General features: G+C 43.7%; 1 protein-coding gene across 7 annotated transcripts in view; it reads right to left on the bottom strand.

The window, feature by feature from the left end:
• Positions 1 to 18,445, bottom strand: part of Fam13a (family with sequence similarity 13 member A) — a 178,093-nt gene that overhangs the window by 62,590 nt on the left and 97,058 nt on the right. The window contains exon 1 of one of the 7 annotated variants that reach the window (XM_048333686.1): positions 18,302 to 18,360. The exons of 5 other annotated variants lie outside the window; for them this stretch is intronic. In XM_048333686.1, coding sequence (XP_048189643.1) covers positions 18,302 to 18,330 — 29 coding nt within the window. In that variant the 5' untranslated portion in view covers positions 18,331 to 18,360. Of the gene's footprint in view, positions 1 to 18,301; positions 18,361 to 18,445 lie in introns of those variants that run through there. One more of the 7 variants, XM_048333685.1, reaches the window with a different exon arrangement.

Raw genomic sequence — 18,445 nt, 5'->3', positions numbered from 1 at the left:
GAAACAGAAAAGTGGAGATGAAGAGCCCAAGTACCAATGGGAAATAGCCCTGAAGCCGAGGCCTAGGTTTGTAGACACTGAAGATTCAGACCCACGGAAGTAGAGCCAGCCACAGATCCCAGCCAGAGCTGTCTAGATGCCAGACGAAAAAATGCAGACAGCAACAGGCCAAGTGCGTCTGGAAGAACACCCAGAGCAAGACGCTTTGATGTTGATCAGAGCCACTGGGGTGGGGTCTCCTGGTCCTGGCTTCCCGCCTAGAACATGAAAGAGCCCAGGGCACAGGCATCATTACCAAGCACGCCCTTTACCTGAAGTGTGCAGGTGCAGGTGTGTTTTTGTTCCAATCTCACCAAGGATTCAACCTAACCAAGCCCTTTCCTTTCCTTTACCCAGTGATTTCCACAGGACTGGCCAATCCCTACCAAGCCCTTTCCAACAATGTGGGAAACAATGACACCTACTGTCTGAGTTGGTACCTGTAAGTGTGACACACTTAACAGGCTGGTAGCGCGTGCTCACGAGCAGCTACTATTTCCTTCCTGGTCACAGAAAGACAAATGCCTCTCTGTTGAGTTAGGTGACACTAGAGAAGCATGCAATTAGAAACAGCAGACTTGCTACTGCAGAAGGCAGTTGATTGAGAATAAGAACGTAGGTAGATCCTAGTCTACAAAACTCCCAGCTTGTTCCATAAGGACCGAAGGCCACTGAGATACACAGGAGACAAACCTGTGGTTGAGACATGACTGTGAAGAGAATATCAAGTTCCAGAAACAGAAATTCTATCAGATAAATGTTAGTCAGATAGATAGATAGATAGATAGATAGATAGATAGATAGATAGATAGATAGATAAGTAGGTAGACAGACAATTTGTGCTGGTCATGGGGCTTGAAGTCAAAGTGTGGGCAATGTCACTGAGCTTTCCTTTTTGCTCAAGACTAGCCCTCTACTACTTGAGTCACAGCTCTACGTCTAACTTTTTGATGGTTAATTGGAAATAAGAGTCTCTCAGACATTCTTGTCCTAGCTAGCTTCATACTCAGACCTCAGCCTCCTGAGTAGCTAGGATTACAGGTATGAGCCACCAGCTCCTGGCTGGCAATGCTATTTTTCTGTAACCATGAAGAGAACATTGAGTTACAGATATGGAAATTCTATCTTAATTCTATGCAAGGAATAAAAGTCAGAAATGGAGTAGCCTCTTCTGGTCCCCGCTCCTGTATTCCCACCTTTCTAGTCACTACAAAGACCCAGGGCCTTCAGCAGTGCGGTGTGGTCTGGCCTCTTTACAGGCTACGGGAGATGCTGACCCTCCTGACGCCACTCCCATGACTCGTCCCCGGGATGTCTACTTTTGTGGACCATCCATTCTCCTTCCTGGGAAGTGGAGGCTGCTTTGCTGCGTCTTCTGATCTGTTTTCCCTAAGGACTGACCACTCACTGGCTGGTCACCACTGAGTTTGGTTGTCCTTCTTAGGCAAATCTAGAATTTACCACCACGCCACCCCACTACTGACCAGCTTTATACTTGAACTGCTGCCCGTCCCCTCTGGGTAGCTGCCTTCGTGTGGACCTACTTATCTGGTGAATGCCCAGCTTGGCAGATGTGTCTCATCTCTCGACTGAAAACTCACCAATCTACACTTTCCAAATACAACAGAACATATTCTATATCCAGGATTCCTAGTCAACAGATCACAGCTTTCAACAGGCAACCTCTTTCCACATTAAAAAATATATTAAAATATTTTGAGTTTAAATGGGCCAGTGTGACGTTCTTTATCACGTTAATAAATCAGTAAGGAATGCATGTGATTGCCCCCTTTCTGAGCACTTGCATTAATGAAAAAGCACCACTTAGTACAAACTTCCAGCATCTCAAAAGAACACCTCCTGGAAAATTCTCCTTTCTCTATTATAAATGTGAGATACTATTCACATTCATTCTTTTTTTTTCCTCTTAATTTCATAACATTTCAGTTTTTATGACTCAATACTGAAAAGGTCAAATAGCTTCTATTGAAGCTTCAGTAAATATTAATTTTGTTTCAGTCTTTATTTTGCTTTCATTCTACAAGTACAGAATTTCTTTCCTAAAGACTACATGATTAGTTAAGTGTTACAGTTTAGATAACCCCAAAAACTTTTGCACTCTAAAACACCATGAATGTGACTCTGATCAAAGGATGCAAAACATAGATCAATGCTACAGACTAAAGTAAATCAGAAAGTCAGAGAAAGGACCCTGACTGCCACAATTCGGGACTAATAGTCTGCTGTGCTGTGTAAAACTTAATTTCCACTATTAGGGCATAAGCATGGGTGTGGTAGTTACGTAGTGAATGCCAGAGTCACTGCGGCTCAACACAACAGCTCCATGTGTTCACTGTAATTGCAGAGGGGAGATAGCCTAGGAACCAGAATATGCTGACTTGGTTGGCAGGAAATCAGAACTTAAGAAAAACAGACCACCATGTTGTCTCAAACTGAAACCTCAAATGTTCTCTTTCTTCCCACAAAATGATTATGCAACATGCCTCGTCGCCAAAGGGCACAGCATACCGAAAAGCACTTCCTTGGCTTAGCCTGGCGTCTTCTGACACATTTCTGAACTATTCTGGTGGAACTGCAGTTTAAATCAAACTCGTGGACTACTGTAACAAATGAGATGCAAAGTGAGTAAATAAACAAAGTATGTATCACACTCCCTGACATTTCCTTTCAAAAAAGCAGACCTCAAAATGGGAGGATGCCGAAGAGGAGGGTCAACATCTTTAACTTGCATGGTTGTATGACTTTCCAATATGTTTTCTGGGGCTTTGAAAGGGATAGGGAGTTCGAGAAGAAATGCAGCAGGGAAAACTGAGTTCTAGGTTTTATCTCAATCAGATGGTTCATAGAAAAAAAGGACATTTGTGTTGGACTCAGTCATTGGAGAGTAGTGATCTTTAACATCCATTTCTGTTAGCTTGGTCTGTTTTAATAGCTGTTATTCTGATTTCATCAACTTTAGAAAATAATCCTGAAACTCCATAAACTTGCTGAACACTTTGTTCTTTACTCAGTTACTATATGGAAAATGAGCTAACATGATCACAGGCTTCTTCAAATAAGTTTATATTTCTCCCTCTCCACATATATATACATATGCATGTATATGTACATGTGTGTATATACTTACACATGTATATATACATATATAAGTATGCATATGTATGTAAAGAGTATATTTTGTGTGTGTGTGTGTGTGTGTGTGTGTGTGTGTGTGTGTGTGTGTGTGTATGTGTGGTTTTTTTGGCCAGTCCTGGGCCTTGGACTCAGGGCCTGAGCACTGTCCCTGGCCTCTTCTTGCTCAAGGCTAGCACTCTGCCACTTGAGCCACAGCGCCCCCTCTGGCCGTTTTCCATATATGTGGTGCTGGGGAATCGAACTGAGAGCTTCATGTGTAGGAGGCAAGCACTCTTGCCACTAGGCCATACTCCCAGCCCCTGTGTGTGTGTGTTGACAGGTACACAGGGCCTTGGGCATGCTAGGCTAATGCTCTACCACCAAGTTGCACCTCTCACTAGATTTTTTAATTTAGGTTTCATTTAATTCAAGTTTTCATCAGTTTTTAAAATTAAAATTTCCACCTTGACATTTCTGAATTGAAAACAAAGCATCTGGTTCATTTTTTAAATCTCTATTAAACGTCACACATGATTTTTCAAATCAAATGGGGTAAGTACACAGACACCCCCCCCCCTCCCGCCCCACCCCGGGGTGAGGGCTTGTCTTGCGTTGTCCGGCCACACATAGAGACTATCCTATAGAACAGTATTCAAACGGGCAAAAAAAAAAAAAAAAATCCCAAAAAAGTGTCAGTCCTCCTCCAGTATCCTGTAGTAGACCAGTGAAAATGCAAACAATTACCTCGAACAGAAAGGTGACTAAGATCTTTCATCTTCCTGTAAACCTCAAGCAAAATAAATTTTGAGTTAATATAATTTCTGCTAATAGAACATGTCAATTGTAGTAAGCTGTGACATGTCCTGCCTCTCACAAGTTTTGTTCTGATGAGCAAGTTAACAAAACACTGTGTGTGTGTGTGTGTGTGTGTGTGTGTGTGTGTGTGTGTGTCTTGCAGGTGGGTGAGGTCGTGGTGCTGGCAGGACTCAGGGCCTGAGGCTTTAACTCAGGGCCCATGCATTGAGTATAGCTCTAGGCTAGTGCTCTACCACTCCAACCACAAAACACAGCTCCACTTCCCTTTTTATTGGTTTTGGTTTGTTTTTTGGTGGTTAAGGAGAGGTAAGAGCCTCATGGACTTTCCCATTGGGCTAGCTTCAAACTGTGATCTCAGGGAGGCTAAGACAAAAGTCCTTCAGCCCGGAAGGGTTTTCCTACCTTCATCTGCAAGCCTAATTCAAGTCCTCATCTATTACACATAAACTCTTGAAAGGATTACTGCCACAATTATCCCAACAAAGTTAATTGCAGCTCATTAGCATGCTGATGAAATATTTCTGTTAGGTGTGAACCACTTCAGACTCTTTCCCCAGCAAGGGAGACAAGCACATCAGTCAAAGAACATTCCAGCTCTTCCTTCATCTGTAAATACTCTACCAAGTACTGTCCAGTGTGAATAACATGAAAGAACATAGAAGAAATTACAAATAGAATTTAAGTTCCTCAAACAATACAGAAACAATAGGAAGCTAAATATAAAGATATTTGCTCTAAGAAATGTGAAATGAATGCTGTAATTATTTTCCTTTCTTCTTTTTTGGGGGTTGCAGTACTGGAGTTTGAGGTTTGAATTCAGGGCCTTGAGCTTGTTTGCCTGGTGCCCTTACTGCTGAACCACACTTCGAATCCAGTTTTTTGCTGGTTATTTTTTGAGATAGGGTCTTATTTCCTGTCTGGATGCAGGTCTGGGTAAGATGTCACGCCTGTAATCCTAGCTACTTAGGAAGCTGAGATCTGAGGATTGTGGTATGAAGCCAGCTCAGGCAGGAAAGTCTGTGAGACTCTTTCTTATCTCCAATTAATCACCAGAAAACTGGAAGTGGTGCTGTGGTTCAAAGTGGAAGAGTGATAGCCTTGAGCAAAAGAGCTCAGGGACAGTGCCCAGGCCCTGAGTTCAAGACCCACAACCCAAACAAACAAGCAAACAAACAAACAAATAAAAGATATTGCCACTGTGTCAAGCTCTCTTTTGAGAACATGACGGTCTTGAAAACTTACCTATCCCGGTTGTCCTCAAACCTCAACCCTCCCAAATTTAGCCTCTTAAGTAGCTAGGATTGCAAGGTATGAACCACCAGTACTTGGCTTATTTTTCCTTTCTTTGACATGCTTTTTTCTTCTTCTAATGAAAAACCTCAAAGCAAAGACTGAGTCAGTCTCCTGCTTATTTATTTTCTTACACATTACTGATCAAACAGCAAATGCTTGCTGCAACCAGCAATATTTAGCTAGCAGGTAACAAAATCATGCTCCAAAGTTACAGTGTAATACATAAATGCACACACGCGCACACACACGCACACACACACACACACACACACTTGCCCTAGAAGTGGCAAAGATTTAACACTCCAGCTGGACTATGGCACATAAACTCTGGCATATTTATTTTTCATTCTCCCATGAGGTGAGTTTACACTCTTGGTCTTGCTCAGCTATTCCAATGCCCACCTTACCATGGGTATTTACTGTTAATAATGCACTGTGCTTGTTCTTTCCATGTGAGACGAAGGGATGCCAGCCTTGACTCCTAACGTAGGGACTGAGGGCAGAGCTTAGGAAGGCATCGGACGCAGCTACACCTGGGGAATGTCCCGGTGTCCTGAGACCCGCTGGAGCCTCAGTATTTACCTTCCATAAGCAGCTCATTTGCCTGCAAGACCATTCCTTGAAAAAACATTTTACAATCAAATTATTAAAATACCTTGTGACATTTGTTTCCCAATCACAAAGAATCTACATCAAAAAGTGTTCATCATGGCCAACACACTGTGCCAAAAAGCTATGAGGATTTTATGTTACTATAGAAAAACCTGTCTCTAGCTCTAGTACTTTCTTTGCCCAGAACAGAACATTAACACTCACAGGTTAAAAAAAACACCACAAAAAACAGCATGAAAAATGAGCATTGTCACAATAGCATACTTGGTTGCACATTCAATTAGTAATACTTTTATTTTGCTAAGAAGTGCCTCTGGGAGATGATTTTTAGACAGCACGTGGCTCTGAACGTGGGTTCTGGCTGATTTGTTTGTATGTGTTACACGCGTGTGAGCGTGAGCATGTGTGTGAGCAGGTGTGTTGAGAGTATGCATGTGTGTGCTGAATTTCTTCACAGCACACAGACATCCTTTCTCCCTTTATATGTTCACTCACGTGGTTATTCATTAGGACCGAGGGCCATGTATCCACATTAATCACTCCCTTCTTTGGACTGCCCCCCCTCACTCTTTTATTCAATTGACTAAAAAAAGAAGGTTCAGAATGGAAACATGGTTCACCCAGGTGACACAGCTAGGGATATGTAAATGTTTTAAGCCCCTAATGGGTTCATTCTTAACAAGATCTCACAGATCTCATAAGCAACTCAAAGCCCATTCATAATGCATTACGCCTGATAACAAGCTAAGGTGAACGAGTAGGATGCCAAGAATGTTTCTTGACAGAAACTCAGCTTGCTGGCTCAACTGGCACTCTACCACTTGAGCCATGCCCCCAGCTCTACATTTGGCTGGTTAATTGGAGATGGAGTCTAACAGACTTTTCTGTCCCAGTTGGCTTCAAAATGAAATCCTCTGGATTTCAGCCTTCTGAGTAGGTAGAACTACAGGTGTGAGGCACTGGCTCACTGCTAAAACACTGGTTTTAAATGGGCTAAATCTATTAATTTTTAAATCAATTTACTGGACTAATATCGGAAGGCAATTTTAACGAAAAATCATCAGTGATAATTTTGCTCAATAGGATTGAAAAAATAAACTTTTGCACAAAATTTACAAATCAGAATGCAAAACATTTGAAATATTTAGTGGTGCTCAAGAGCTAATATGCCGTTATTATAACCCTCAAGCATTTACTTAGGTAAGTTTATACCTGTTCCCAGTTTTCTGTCAACTTCAGTCATCATGATGTCACTAAATGATTTTTTTTATCCAAATTCTAAGTTGAGCATAACTTGCCATATTTAAATTTTTAGATTTAGAAGGCAGATTTGACTTTTAATTCTTAAAAATAAGCCCACATACTAGGAATAAAAATGGGAATGTATGTTATGAAACTGCACCAATGACAAACTGTAGCAATTTGGAATTCATCCCATTTTCTTCTTGGTTGCCTACATCAACCCCGTGTTTTTGGGTTCCCCTCCCCATTTGCCAACTCCAAATAACAGCTAATTAATTTGCCTTAAAAAATTCAAATGCAATCCTGAGACATCTGGGCCATCATTTCACTCAATCACATAGTCTGGGGCTTGCCATTCTCAGCTATGTGGAACGTGATTCTCCCCGAACTGCCTGAAGGAGGAATATTTAACAGTGAGACCCCCACTGCAGTCCACACCTAAGATACTACCACCGAGAGCGATGCAGCCAGGACTGCGAATAAGACACCTACGTAAGAAGAAACCTATGTAACTAACTTTTTATGTGGTAAATACCTGGCAAATGCATAGAAATAAATGGCCCCCAGATGAATTTCTAAACCAATGCCACAGAATGCTACGCTTATCAGTTTAATTAGACAGCAGCTCACCAAAGAATCATGAAAAGCACAGTGTTTTACATGTCTAAGAAAAAAACCAAATACCGTTGGGAGAATTCCCAGAGTGAGGTATTCAGAATGGACCTTCCATTATTAGATCAAACCACCATTCCATTCAATTTCCTTTGCCATTGTACGCGTAATTGGTCCAATTAGTTCGACTTTCTAATTGGTCAAAATGGCTGCCTACCAAAAAATTAACATAATTTGCATACTTTCCTAGACTCTTTAAATACATTTCCATTGACTGGGAGGTTTTCTATACTTTTCAGTACACTTCTTTTTTTTTTTTCTATACTGAACACATAGTACAAAAAAATGTTAAGGATTGGGCTTCATGCACTGAAGAAAGTGGGAACTCATTGGACGGAGACTTGAATGGCAAGAGTAAGAGGAGGGAGGAAGTGAAGGGCATGGAAGAACCGTGTTAAGCAAACTTTGTTTTCTGGCTCTCAGCTTTTTCCTGTGGGCTCCACAATGTGCCAAGGAGAGGAATTTTCTTATTAGACCACGAGGAAAGTGAAGTTCGCACATTTTCCTTCCTTCCGCCCATCCTTTCTCTCCAAACATAAAGTACCACACGAGATGGAATGGTTCCAGTTTGGCCACAGTTTGGGGCAGCTAGCATGTCCCATGCCAGCTGAGAACTGAGGTTTCTTTCTGCGGCTTAGGGTGCAGGGTGACCCCATTCAAGAAGATTGAAGTAAGAAACAACCACCACTATAAAAGACCCCCCACCCCCAAACCCCTGCTCTTTTTTGGAAAACAAAGGTAAAAGTTTCAGATCAACTCAATGCTAACTGTTTGAGGCTGTACTTTGGGGTGGGGGTGGAGGTGATATTTTTCAATTCCCTTTTGTAAGCCCAGGCAGTTTTATGTTTGCGCTTTGTTCCTGAGAAGGGAACCCAAAGAAATGACCGCCTTTTCAAAAGCCAGTAGATTTTCCTGACTAACGGAGAAACACAAAGAATTTCAGCTGTTAATATTCACACGAAGGCATTTTTCCTCCCAGTACTGGAATTGAACTGGTGGATTTACATCATGTGAAGAAGCCAGCTTTTCTCCTGAAACTTCCTCTGTGTCTCCAATGCTTCCTCCACTTCTCTGCCTAGGAATTCTGCACCTTCATCTCAAATGCCATCGCATCTGGAGAGCCAAGGCCAGCACCCTGGAGAGAGAGCCTCTTGGTCCTGCTGCAGGCTGCCGGCTGCCGACTGACAGTTATGTAGACACAGGATGGTGGAATTCGCTGGTGCCCCGTTCCTCTCCCCTGAGCAGCTGTGTTTCTCTGTACCACCCGCACCTGGCGAGGGACCTAGATCACTACACAGAACCGGCATCATCAACACTTGGCGGAGTGCTTACACTATTGGATCAAATATTTGGAAAACACACACTGTTTATAATCTGCAAAACCAATTATGACAAGTAGAAGCACTCCTAGGTGTGTGTTTTGATGATTTTAAATGATCTTGTTCCCCCCGCCTTGAGAACTTAGCAGAACTGCACTGGGCTGTCGGTTCCCTCCTTCCTTCCGTCCCTCCTTTCCTTCCTTTTTCTTTCTTCTTCCTCTTTCCTGCTCTCTCTCTCTTTCTCTTCCTTTCTGCCAGTAGTGAGCTTGAACCCAAAGTCTCTTGCTCTTGCTTGGCTTTTTTGCTCAAAGCTATCATGCTATGACTTGAGCCATTCTTCCACTACGGCTCTTTGGTGGTTAATTGGAGACAAGAGTCTCATGGACTTTACTGCCTGGGCTGGCTTTGAACCATGATCTTCAGATCTCAGCCTCCTGAGTAGCTAGGATTACAGGTGTGAGCCACCAGTGCCTGGCTCCCATCTTTTCTTAAGGAAAATAATGTCTTTGTTCCGACAGCACAATTAGAAGCAGGAGTCCTGTCATAATGCCCATAATGTAAACACAGCGAGCAGTGTGGTGCGCAGGAAAGGATACGTTCAGGCAAGGGAATATTTGAACACAGTCTTGCCACACTCTATATTTGTTTGTTCTGGCTTCAGAGCAGGAAAAGAAAATTATTTCACTCCACTGCAAACCCAAAGGTTGTTTGGAGCTGAACAAAAAACAATGTTTGGTTTTGTCTCAAAATTATTTTCACAGGCAGCTGGAAGCTTTCATTTGTCTTTGGGATCTTGGTCAGAAAGGTGATGGATATCATTAATTTAGAGGAGAGTGCCTTAGGCGAAGCAGTTATTTAGAATATAAAATACAGTAGCAACTTTCTTTTGGGGGGATAACTCAGTAGATGAGAACATACATTTGGAACATTAGTAAATAAGCTAAGGTGTTTTCAACTTTAGTCACGGAATCATCAAAATAATAGGCAGATATCTGCAGAAGGGAAGACAGAAATGGGATTTCTGCTAACTTCTTTCAACATTTACCTTTATTACAAATGTCTTCCCTTTATTTTGGTGGCACTTGAGTTCAATTTCAGAACATCAAGTAAGGCAGATGCTTTACTACTTGAACAAAACCTCTGGCCCTGATTTTCACTGGTTACATTTAAGATGGGGGGGGGTGTCTCAATTCCGATCTGCTTCAAGCTGGGACCACAAGCGAATCCCACGGCATCCAGCAACCTTTTATGGAAACAAAGACTCAGAACGTTCTGCCTGGGCTGGCCTGGAACCACCGTCCTCTCAATTTCAGTCTCCCATGTGGCTTGGGTGACAGTTGTGTTACTGTCTAGTTAGAGGGTGAGAAAGAGCCTCAAGAACTTTTATCTGCCCAGGTTCAACTTGATCTATCATCCTCTTATTCTCAGCCTCCTATGTAGCTAGAATTATAGGCAGAAAGCACCGTGCTCAGCTCTGCGGTTTTGTTAAATGTTTATTTCTTATTAGAACCCACGGACAGGTACTGAAGCTACATACCAGCCAAGAAGATGTGGTCCCAAGCCTCAGAGAATTCCAGGCTAGCTGAGAAGCAGAAACCACAAGTGTGATGATTTTTTTTTTTTTTTTTTTTTTTTTTTTGCCAGTCCTGGGGCTTGGACTCAGGGCCTGAGCACTGTCCCTGGCTTCTTTTTGCTCAAGGCTAGCACTCTGCCACTTGAGCCACAGTGCCACTTCTGGCCGTTTTCTGTATATGTGGCGCTGGGGAATTGAACCCAGGGCCTCATGTATAGGAGGCAGGCACTCTTGCCACTAGGCCATATCCCCAGCCCCAAGTGTGATGACTCTTAAGAGAGAAAGGGACAAGGGACTGGAAGGACAGCTTCTATTGATTGAGAGCCTGGCTTTTAAGGTGCTGTGCATTTATATTCCTCATCCCAGCAGGTGACCCGCCACTGTAATCCTAGCTACTCAAGAGGCTGAGATTTGAGAATCTTGGGTTCAAAGCCAGACCAGGCAGGAAAGAAAGCCTGTGAGACTCTTATCTCCAGTGAACTACTAAAAAAGCTGGAAGTGAAGCTGTGGCTCAGCTGTGGCAGAGTTGCTAGCCTTGAGCACAAAAGCTCAGGGACAGAGAGAGCCCAGGCCGAGTTCAAGCCATAGGACCAGCACAGAAGCAAAGCAAAACAAAACAAAACACACCGAAACCTCTTTGTCCTCGTCAACCCTCAAAGACAGTCTAAGAGGAAGGTATTGCTAACTTGATTTTTCAGATAAGAAAAACAAATTGAGGAAGGAAGTGGAACTGCAGAAGGCCCCGGCGGCCCACAGGGCTGGATCCCAGGCCAGTCTCCCTGAAGCAGCAGGCCAGTCGTCAGGAGGTAATGCAGTCTGGCAGGTTAGGTGAGGCTGCCCAGGCCCAGGCCCACGGGGAGGGAACTTCAAGGGTCACGTAGGCATGTGGGGGAGAAAGATAACGGACAGCAAGAGAACCCGGGGAGACAAGAGAACGTGCCTCCGTGCCTCTGAGGTATTGGAGGTGGGCGTTTCACCTGTCACACAGGGCCCTTGGATGCCACTGGCAATGGGGGTGGGGGGGCCCCTGAGAGCTGAATAGGTCCAGGAGTTGAAAGTGAAGGCAAGTCACAGATTAAAAAAAAAAATACCACCCCTAGTTGGGTGCTGGTAGCTTACCCCTATAGACCTAGCCACTCAGGAGGCTGAGATCTGGTGACCACAGTTCAAAGCCAGCCCAGGCCATGAAACTTGTCTTGTCTATTAGAACTCCATGCTTTTGGATCATGACAGGCTCCTCTTTACTAAGTGTATATTGGGAGGAAACTGCTGTGATTCCCAAATACATGCCAGAATCGACTTCATATATAGACAGTTATTGTTTAGACATCCTCCTAGACTGTTTCCCACTGTTTCTTTGTATATGGCTGAGAGTTATTTGTTTCCTGGGGTTTGAGCTTAGCCATCTGGAAAACGGCGGAGATGGCCTTTGATGATCTCCAAGGATCCATTCTTAAGTGGAGTCTATGTTTTTTTGTAATTCCCCTAAAGCTATTTACACATATATTTATGGCAGTACTACTGACAATGGTCAACTGTTTGGGGAGGAAATGAGGAGCAATAGTTGATCTCTTCCTAGATCAGAATATTAGTCACTATTAAAAAGGGATTAAGTACTGATACCTGTTAAAACACAGATGAACTTTGAAACGCATCCTACTAAAGAAGACACGTTACAAATCTCACATATAATATGATTATATCAGGGTAATCTCTATGAAAAAACCCAGAGTAGGCAAATTTATAGTAGCAGGAAGTAGAGTGGCGGCAGCCTGCTGAGATGCGGGTTGGGGGTTGATAGTTCAGCAACAGTCTCTATAGATGATGAAAATGTTTTAAAAATCGTGCTATGTGCTGGTGGCTCCCACCTATAAGCCTAGCTTCTCAGGAGATTGTGATCTGAAGATTGAGGTTCAAAGCCAGCCAGGGCAGGAAAGTCCATGAGACTCTTTCCAATTAGCCACCAGAAAACCAGAAGTGGAGCTGTGGCTCAAAGTGGTAGAGAGAAACCACTCAGCTAGAGTTCCCAGGCCTTGACTTCAAGTCCCACAACCAACAACAACAACAAAAAGAAGATTTCTGCACAACTCCGTGCATATATTAAAAGCTATTCAATCAGATCCTTTAAATAAACATACAATCTACAAATGATGTTATTAAAAACACCGTGTCTAAAGTTATCTTTGTGTCTTAAGGGAAGGATAAATAGTGCATTAAGGAGCTTTTGTAGAGTACAAACTATTTCTGTGGCAACTGATTGTGATCAGCACATACAAATATGTGTAGAAAAAGCGGAGCGAGCAGCTTTGGGGGTTTTAAGACTTTTACATTTGATCTGGTTTTCAGTAGCTTTTCCTGGAAACCACTGTGATTAGCACTTCCCAATCAGACAATGCTGAGATAGACGGCCACCCAGATGATGTTAACAACTCTCATGTTCATGGAGAATATTAAGAGTCATAAAGGTAAATAAAGAAAGAAAAAAGGGAGAAAAGCTACCCCCTCATTCCTTTTAGCAGCAAAGGGATTTGAACTCAGGGCCTGATACTGGTTGAGCACATACTCTACCACTTAAACTGAACATCCAACACTTTTGCTTTAGTTTTTTTTTTTTTAAGATAAGGTATCATTATATTTTTGCCCAGTCTCAAAACTGTAATTTTCCTACCCACTATTCCCACCACATAGTTAGGATTTCTGATGTGTACTACTATGCCTGGGCAGGCCTCAAACCATGGTCCTCCCAATATCTGCCTCCTGAGTAGGTAGGATGACAGGTATGAGCCATTAAACCTTGCTAGCAAAGCATTCTTTTAATCTGGTAGGTTTATCACCTACAACCTCCCCCCTACAAATCCCTCTCCTACTCATTAACTCCAGAATCTTCCCCCATAAAATAAGTACCCTGGTAGTATTCTTTTACTGTCTAGACTTTGAACGTGACCAGTAAGTGGTCAGGGTCTGGACGTATGTTCTGTTGGACGTGTACTTCCTTCACTTCCATTTTGTCCCATCACACATGCTGAACGCCCAACATGGCCACTTTCCAATGCAGTAGACGGCGTGATCTGACAACTTAAAAACAGCCCCTCTGCACCTTAGATGATCATCTTTATTCGGAGCAATTAGCAAATATTGGAGGTACCCCCATGCTGGAACAGCGCCCACCAAGAACCTGTGTGTTCTCAGTGACTTTTCGTTACTCCCCAATATAGGTCATTTGGGTGACGAGGGACAAATCCAGACACCCAGCCTTCCCCAGGGCTAATCCAGATGTGCGCTGTAACTTCCTACTCCAGGTTCTGGTGGGGAGGAAGGACTCCCTGGGAGGCGAGGCAGGAGGTTTGCCAAAGAGGAGGCCAGGGAACCAACAAGTGAGGGAAGATAGGAAGGCAAATGCTGCACAAGCACCAGAACACCACACAGAAGGCTCACACACGGGACCTTTCTTCCCTGAGTTCACCTGCGTAGGTGTATCACCCCCACGTAATCAATCTTTATGAACTTGCAAGAGGATTCTCTAAAACACCAGTGCTTAGAAAGACCCGATGAATTCCACTGAGAAGTTGCGATACAATCTTCAAACATTGGATTGCTAATACACGCTAATTTGTCATGCTGCTTTTAAGTCTTCTTTGAAGAGCCACTACAAGTTGGAATTATATAGCATAATTTTCCGGATGAAGTAAAAAGCAAAACAGAAAATGTCATTGACATGATTAATTTCAGTTCGCTCTTGACTTGGGTAAACAGATCTAGGACTGAGCTAGATGTTTTCATAAAGCTGTCAAAGCATTGAAACCAAAGGCAGGGAGGGTGGTTATTAGTGCTCAGTGCTTCATTCTCTACCATTCTCCTCTGTAGGTAGGAATTAAGTGAGGGGCTATTAGGTTAATGGAGCCAATCAGAATGCTGCTATGAAATCTGAGTTTTGTCATGGACTTAAGAGTCAGAGGTGAGCCTCTGCATCTTAGCCTGGTAAAGTCTTCCTATGTGCTACAGGATACAGCTCCTGATATACACATCACCAAATCTGCAGTGGAAAAGCCACAATGAACCGTGACTCATGCAAAGAACCTCAGGTATAAGTTAACCTGGAATCTGATAAATGGGCTATCTCATTAGTGACCTCAGCTAAGCTGAGTCACCTCAGAAAGTTTTATTTCAATTCTTAAGTTTTTCTCCCTTTAGTTTGGTTATTATTTTATTTCTTTGAGGGGGTTTTAAAATTTCTTTTTCCCTGAAAAGGAGAATATCTATGTAAAGCTATGCTGTGTGCTGAATCTTATCACTAGTGATAATGTAAGTATCATGTAAATGCTTTAGTATTTAGAAGAGTACAATTTATGTCAGATCTTTAATAAAAGCCTATCTTTATGTCATTTGGACTATTGAGTCACTACAGAGTTTCGATGGAAGACCATGAGTTTCTAAACAGTCCAGTCCACACCCGAAACTCTGCAAATCTCATTTCACAGCTAGATAGCATGAGACATGAAATGGAGCAGAAGGGGGGCTTTATTTCACTCTCTTTTTTAAGTCCATTTGTTATTCTTATCTTAGTTATACATTAGCAGCAACAATGTCTTCATACACTTTTATAGTATGTGAAGAAAGGCTAAAAGGTCACTTATGGACATCAGAAGCTAAGGAGACATGACAGAGCAAATGTGCCTTTGAATACGATCAAACTCATCTGTGAGGTTAAATAAAATACAGGGTAACATCACCCACCAGGGCATATCTCTATTATTACACTAATTACATCATACGTTTACTGTAGTCGCCACACGATATTGCAATTGTCTGGCATTGTGGGCACAACCCTCCGTTGTCAGTGACAAATCTCAACTTGCGTCTTCATGATCTTAGGGATGGATCACTGGGTGCCAGAGAAAATTATTTACCAATATGGGAGAGAGAATGTGCAATGGTACTCTAAGCTTTGTTTTAACAGGTAGAACTGATGATCTAGTAAAGAAAACACCAGTTATGAAAAGAAGTCCCGTAAGGTCATATGAAATGTTTCTTGGGGACGTTGAATGGGATGGTGTTTAGATTCCTCCACAGACCAGCTGTCAGTGGCTCTGTACAACTCTAATCATTACTAGAACTCCCATGAGGGTGTCTCCTAAGGGTGGACCATCTGTGTGGCAGCAAGATTAGGGAGCTTGTGAAGACAGTTTCCTTGCCTGCCCCTAGATTCAGATTCCTCTCAGTACAGAGAAGGACGGGAGAAGGAAGGAATTGCTTTCACAAGTGAAATTCCCAAGCTGGGCGCCGGTGGCTCACACCTGTAATCCTAGCTACTCAAGAGGCTGAGATCTGAGGACTGAGGTTCAAGCCAGCCCGAGACAGGAAACTGTGAGAATCTTATCTCCAATGAACCACCAGAAAACCAGAAGAGTGGCACTGTGGCTCAAGTTGGAGAGAGCTAGCATTGGGCTAAAGAGCTCAGGGACAGTGCCCAGGCCCAGAGTTCAAGCCCCATGACTGATGGAAAAAAAAAATTAAATTCCCAGGCAAGTCTTAGATACCTTGAGTAGGAGAAAAGGATATCTCTGCTTCAGGACAGGGAGCATAGATTGCTTTCACTAGTGTTTAAAGCTTTTCTTTCATTCTTGTACTTGTAATTCAGTTTGGTGCATGGGAGCAGAATGATTCAGCAGACATACTGTGGGCTTGGCAGACTATGGGCTGAGGCAGGTGGGTTGGGAGGGGGTGGTGGGGGTGGACAGTCAGTGACCCTGACGTCCATGACAAGCATGAGGACCAGCAAACAGCAAAGACTGAAGGAACTGAGACCCAAAGACACGATTCTATAGGGGCAGGAAGAATACTGTACAAATGCTTAAGTTCACAAGGGACTCTTCATGAAGAAACACACACTGAGTTCTGGCCTTCAGGAGGTTTATGATCAAAGGTGGCCAAGCCGGACATTTAGACCACAGCGAACCGCGGGTTCCACTCACACGGACAGGAACCAGGGATGTGCAAAGAAACCAAAGTGCTGACGCAGCATTCGTGAATGCCCGTTGAAATCCTTGCTAGATTTATGCTTCCTCTAGTCACTGATAATGACTAACCATGCAAACTACTTTTTAGTAAATGATGCTGATTTTCTTTTTAGTTGACATCAACCTAGTTGCCCCAACAATATTTTAGCAGTAGAATGACTCAGTTTTTTCCTCTTTTGGAGAGTTACTACATGATCAAGTAGCTATCACCGAGTTTAGTAATAGCCAATACTCTTATCTAGAATACAGCCTTAAGATCTGGCAAGACTTTGAGGGGGGAAAAGACCCCCAACTATCCGTTGGAAATCAAGTCATGGTCTAAAAATTATACTTGAGTTTATTCCCTAATGTCTAGATCGTAACACCTAATTAATATAGAAACAGGACAAATCTGTCCATAAAGCACTTTCTCTTGCCTTAAATTATTAATTTTTTGAAACGACATTCTCTGAACACATCAGATTCCCATCTCCTTGAACCCATCCATCAGCATAAGGAACTGTTTTGCAAATAAAAAAAAAAGTATTTCGAGATCTCATTTTTTTCTATTAAGACATAAACGGTAAGGGAAATCTTGACAGCGTAGTTTTTAATGAAATTTTTTTTGTGACACCGTATTTACTGTTTTATCCTTTATCATTTCCCGACACCACATTCACTGTTTTGTCCTGTATCATTTCCCAAATCCAACCAGCACTGAGAGGGAGTCAATGCCACCGCAACCCACAGCGGATGAGATCTGTAAAAGTCCATTTTCAAATCACCAAAATTCGACCTCGGACCTCTCAGAGGCTGTGAAGCATTGCCTCAGTTTTCCAGTTGTGAAACTGGAGGCTGACGGCGAGGTGACTTCCAGCCTACCACGCCAGAAACATTATTGACTCTCCATCTGCTACCTGCAGTTCTTCTAGCCAGCGCCTCCCTTCCTTTCCTTTCCGGGTGTCCGCTCTGCTCTCCCTTCTGTCCATCCCACTTAAGATCACTACTAAGCCCAATGGGAACCTTCTGCCCACCCATTCCTACATGATCAGCTTTAAAAAAACAAGTGTCTGTCGTTTAATAAGGCAACACATCGCCCTGGAATGGTGGAAGGGGACCTAGACCCCCTCACATCTGTTTTCATTTATTGTCATGCATGGACGGACGGGCCAGATGATCCTTGTCCGGAGATGGACCCACCCGAAGGCCTTTCAGCCTTTTGACATCTCTCAATCTCGGGGTGAAACTTCGCCAAGGAGTGGGGTGATCAGGCGTGGCCGAGAGACCCGCTCGCCAGACCGCCCCCCCCGCCCCCCTTCGGTCTCTGTCCGCCCCCCCCCCCCCCCAGATGGCCGAGACACCACTCGCCGGGGATGTCACCGAGAACCGCAGCCCCGGGAGAAAGATCAAACACCCGGGTTTGCACAAAGAAAGCTCAGCGGAAGGGCAGCGCGGCAGGATCGGGGTTTTTACAGACTCCACGCTCCGTGGTCCTGACAAAGTTCACCGGCTTTCCCTCCACAACTCAAGAGGGGAGAGCCGGCCCGGGGACTTCCTCTCGGAAAGCAAGCCAGCCAGCCGGCAGCGCAGGGCGCGAGCACTACCTTTGCAGAGGCATGATCTCACAAGCCATCCTCGCGGGGGCCCCGGCCGGCCACGGGGGCTTCCGCCCGTCCGCACCGCGGCCGTCCCCACGCGCGGCGCAGCTCCCTCCCGGCGGCGGCGGCGACCAGCGAGCGCCCGGCTCT

The sequence above is a fragment of the Perognathus longimembris genome, chromosome 24, assembly GCF_023159225.1.
Source record: "Perognathus longimembris pacificus isolate PPM17 chromosome 24, ASM2315922v1, whole genome shotgun sequence".
Classification (NCBI taxonomy): domain Eukaryota; kingdom Metazoa; phylum Chordata; class Mammalia; order Rodentia; family Heteromyidae; genus Perognathus; species Perognathus longimembris.
This window is presented reverse-complemented; position numbering and strand designations above follow the sequence as displayed.